Source organism: Carex rostrata, chromosome 1, assembly GCF_964058835.1.
Source record: "Carex rostrata chromosome 1, lpCarRost1.2, whole genome shotgun sequence".
NCBI classification, from domain to species: Eukaryota; Viridiplantae; Streptophyta; class Magnoliopsida; order Poales; family Cyperaceae; genus Carex; species Carex rostrata.
This window is the reverse complement of record NC_135918.1, coordinates 11,432,361-11,437,205: the sequence shown is the minus strand read 5'-3', so window position 1 is coordinate 11,437,205 and position 4,845 is coordinate 11,432,361. Positions and strand designations below refer to the sequence as shown.

Genomic DNA, 4,845 nt, shown 5'->3' with positions numbered 1-4,845 from the left:
TCCGATCAAACGGTTCAGATCTAAATAGAAATATAATATTAGCTTTTTTTTATTTAGGAATAATATAATATTACCTTATAATTAAGTTCATAAGAATTCCATGCACGCATGCATGGTACCCAGAGCTTGAGCAGATGTGGCCAGCGAAAAATTCAGAAATGAGGACTAACAATTAATCATGCAATCAAATTAAAGAACAACAATGTACTTATTATATTAGCCGACATGTGTAATTACTAATTACTGCATCTCCCATCTTTCAAGGCATGATCAGGATCGACAGACCTTCAACCTATATTTGAAACCGGGTCCAGGTATAAACGGGTTATTAAGAGTAAATCCATGACTCGACCCAGAGTAACGGGTTTATCAAAATCTAACCCCTACCTGGCCCAATAACATCTCAACCCGGTAAAATACGGGTCGGGTGGGTCGACAGTATTTTTGTACACCCCTATCTCTTAGTAGTGCGCAACTGATCAATATATCTATATTGGCTGACCTCTGTAAATTAGCCGAGGAAAGGTTTTGCAAGCGAACTTCTAGTAAATACTGGTCTTGGCCGAGCAGTACAATCATCATCGACCCAAAGCCATGTGCATGAAATCTGGTGTCATGCCTATAAATTCCAATAACAAGTTGTTAATAATTTGTTAGTGGGTACTATATATCCTTTTTGTAAATGAGAAGAAATTCAAATGCCTCACGTTTTTCATATCTGATCGTGCCTCAAATTCTTTATTTATGTTTTCAAAGTTCAAAAAGTCGATGCAAATTGGTCAACATAATTTCTATACTAAAAGATACTTAAAGATAAAAAAATATTTTTGAAATTATGTTACTATTTTTTTAGATAAATACAAAATCATTATTTTTGAATGGTCCGAAACAATATTTTGGTACCTATCTAAATAAAATAGTAAATTTTTAAAAAAACATATACAAATATTTGGTCTCCAAACACAATTTATATGGAGATTGTTTGAACTCTAAAAATGAAAATAAAGTATGTGAGGTATATATGATATGACATGAAAGACATGTGGCACTTGAGTTTCCTCTTTGTAAATTTAGATTATTAGTTCTGCGTAAATATTACGTAGAAAACAACACGCACAACAAGAATGAGACACCTTTCGCGAGGATAAAAAAATGACTTTTTGCGACGGACTACTCTCATTCTTCAGCTTTTTCTTTTTGCGACGGTACTTTTCGCGAGGGAGTACCGTCATAAATTTGCTTTTTCTCTCGCAAAAAGTATCTACATTGTTGTAGTGACGTTATTGTGATTAAGTAACATGCAATATATATTAAAAAAACCAATAAATTAAGATACTTCTAAATAGTCCTCTAAAAATAGAGCTTATTAATTAAGCTAAAGATAATTCTTATATATATATATATATATATATATATATATATATATATATATATATATATATTTTATTAATGATGTGCCATGTTGCTTTGTTTCGAGAAAAGGATATAAATATTTTTATTTATATTGATACCTGAATCTTTCTTCTTTCTCTATTATCAAAGCCAAACAAAATTTAGGAGCAACAACCAATCATGTTAAAACCAATGCTCAAGAAGAACATCCAATGCCCCGAGCATCTTGTCACCCGATCATCCTCTAGTAAGTGAGAATTTTTTTCTTAATTGTTTTTTTTTAAATAAAACAAATATGTGAAGGTCAAGTTTCCAAATTCCATTGATAATATATGAAAATCAGAGGTTTCCCAAGTTACAAAAGGAGAAAATAAATAAATAAACAAACTGATAGAAGAGGAGGATAAAAATAAACAAAAATGTAAAATCATGATCACCTCTTGGTTAATTTATTTTCTTGAATTTTGTTTTTCATATGTTTACATTGTTTCAAAGAGTCAAATAAAAAATAATAATTAAAACTTTGTTGCTTAGCATTGCCCACCAGCGACTGGTCTAATCTTCTTGAAGACATATTGGATGAAATTATGAAGAAAATGTGTTGTGTTGATCTTGCAACATTTGGTTCTGTTTGTAAATCGTGGCGGCTGTTGTACGTTAATCGCTTATGTTGTCTTCCTAGAAAAATACCACTCGGAGTTCCAGTATTATATTTCAATGCTTACAAGCTAGATTCAAATTCACGCAAGTTTGTTAAAATGAGTGGAGAACTAGAGAGCGATGAAATCTTTATGCCAGAGGCAACTAACAAGTGGGTTTGTGGATCCTCATGGGGCTGGCTTGTTCTAACAGATAAATATGGTACAGATGTAAGCCTTTTGAATCCATTCACAAGACGTGTAATACAACTTCCTTCATTCGACACTTCTGAAATCATTCGTGCAGTTTCACATGATGGCTTTAGTTATATAATCAAAGCGATTTTATCAACGAACCCAGCAATATCACAACAAGATTGCATCATAATGGCAATAGTTGGATCAATGAGGACACTCTCCTATTGTAGGATTGGAGATAAAAGATGGACGAATGTCGAATATGGCTTGCGATCACTTTCTGATGTAATTTATTATGAAGGAAAATTTTATGTCATTGACGTTTGGGGTATTTTAATGTCTTGCGATATCATAGATCTAAACTCCACAGAAATTGTTTCTATGGTAACTCCTATTTATTCCTATTTCAAATATTGTGATAGGAAATTCTTAGTCATGGCATCAGGACGTCTATTACTAGTCTCAAGAAGATGGAAATATAGATTTGAAGTTCATTCACTAAACAAGCGCAATTCGTCTTTCCTTGTTCAAAGGCCGCTCTCCTTTTTGCAGATTCCTAATAAAGTTGAAATATGGCACAAATGGGTTAAGATAGACTCCATAGGTGATCAGATGTTGTTCATAGGAAATAACAGCTCCTTCGCTCTTCCGACACAAAGCCACAGTGGGAAAGCAAACTGCATCTATTTTACAGAAGACGATTTTCTTTGGCCACAGGGTTACCTTCGTAATGATTATATTGGTTTGTATGATATTGCAAAGAAATCTCTTTGCATTACCAACGAACACGCTCAGGATGACTCGACAGCATGTCCTCAGCTCCTTAGATCATTTTGGGTGACCCCAACTCCATGGTAACTAGCTAGTATTTAATGTTTTGGTTTTATTGTTGATGTGATAATGTTATTTGATGTGGGACTTTTCTGAAAATGTACATGTCAAACTGCATGCCACACAAAATATGTACTCTTAGTCTTTCAATTAAAAAAGTTCCGTTTTAGTTTCCCCAATACATGAGAAATAATATGATTAGATGTCAATTTATGGATCGAGATACCTCCCTCTAACATGGTTTTGATATTCAGATTGGAATTAGTATCATAATCAATGATCTGAAATCGGAATCACATGAATCAATTGAAACTGACATTCATAAATATAAAACTCGATTATTTTCACAAAAAAAGAAAGTCACTTGTTGGTACTTAATAATGATAAACAATTAAGAGAATTGTTAAAAAAATGTTAACATAAAAATTTTTAGTCAAATGTTCGTATAATTATAATAGAATGCGTAATTTAGGAGTTTAGCCCCAGATTCTGGTCCATATATATTTTCAGTTTAAAATTAAGTAAATCAAACGTCCTTATTTAAAACTCCGGTCCATGCATATCAAGGCTATTTAAAATACTTTGAGGATAGTTATTTGGAAATTCGGCATGCCCAAGGGTTTTTCCTCAAAAAAAAAAAAAAAAAATGAAAATCCGGCCTATCCAAAGCTGCAATTTTAAATTTCGACCATTTCGTTTTATATTAAAAAAATAAAAATAAAAAACAAGTTTGGGCCGAAAATTAAACTTCCGACCTCTCCCTTCAGGACCAGAAAATAAAACTGCGATCTTATTGAAATTTTAACCTCCTTTTTTCTCATTTTTTTCAGAAATTTCATAGTTAAATTCTGAAATTTATAAAATTGAAATTAGTTTGATACTATTCTAAAGTTTTAATTTAGAATTTTATATTTCGTAAATGAGAAATTCGGCACTCAGGAGCTCTTTCAGGAAAGATGTACCCCGGCCATGCATGCGTTGCAATGTTCCACCTTTCCTTTAATTCAAAATGATAAATTGAATCACAAATATAATTATCTTCGCACTCAGCAATAGTGATTTGCAAAAATAAAAACACACACTTGTTAACACGGCATGCACGCCTTCGTACGTACACGGCCAGACACAACATGTGTCGTTATGTACCACATGTTTGTGTTTGGAGGTCGAGATATGACACGGCATTCGGCTAAACACAGCACGGGAACTCACATCTGCCAAATGAGGTGATTTGAAGTATCAAATCAATTTGTAACAAGATTTTAGAAGGATGCATGACAATTTACACATGCATGCTCTTCCAGTTCGCTGGTTGCTTCTCACTTGATCACATTGTATTAACAGAGAAATTTTGACTTCGTACATTGTTGTTTTAATTTTATATAATACTTGCATGTGCTGCAAGAAGTCAGAACTGCTCTATTAAAATCTTTACCCATAAGTACACGTACTTCTTTCAAAAAAGATCAGCGATAATGGCAGATGATGCTTCATCCAGCACTTTCAAAAATAAAAAAAAATGGCAGATGATAAAGACCTCCCAAAATGCTCCCATTTGCTTCTCCTACTGTACCGAAGCCAATTAATGTCGCATCAATCCAATGCTCCAATTTGCCAAACGGCTGTCCCCCACGGTCTCCGATCGAATTTAGCAGTCAAGATCCGTTGAATGGTCTTGTTCAGTGAAACTGAGAACTGACACAACATCTCTTGGTAGCTTGCAACCGATCAATTTAAGTTGGCTGACCTCTGCAAATTAGCCGAGGAAGTGTTAATTGTGCAAGGG

General features: G+C 33.5%; 1 protein-coding gene across 1 annotated transcript; it reads left to right on the top strand.

Moving 5' to 3' along the window:
• The first annotated feature begins 1,535 nt into the window (after window positions 1–1,535).
• LOC144558441 (putative F-box protein At5g55150) lies at window positions 1,536–3,086 on the top strand. The gene is made up of 2 exons (XM_078307318.1): window positions 1,536–1,639; window positions 1,927–3,086. Exons 1-2 carry the CDS (start codon window positions 1,573–1,575, stop codon window positions 3,084–3,086), a joined length of 1,227 nt encoding a protein of 408 aa, XP_078163444.1. The 5' UTR covers window positions 1,536–1,572.
• Window positions 3,087–4,845: the final 1,759 nt, after the last annotated feature.

Excerpts from the sequence above, each read along its gene's own strand:
- LOC144558441 (XM_078307318.1), top strand. The coding sequence starts at position 1,573 with ATGTTAAAACCAATGCTCAAGAAGAACATCCAATGCCCCGAGCATCTT. Across the intron at positions 1,640-1,926 it reads TGTCACCCGATCATCCTCTA|CATTGCCCACCAGCGACTGG; the intron begins GTAAGTGAGAAT and ends TTTGTTGCTTAG.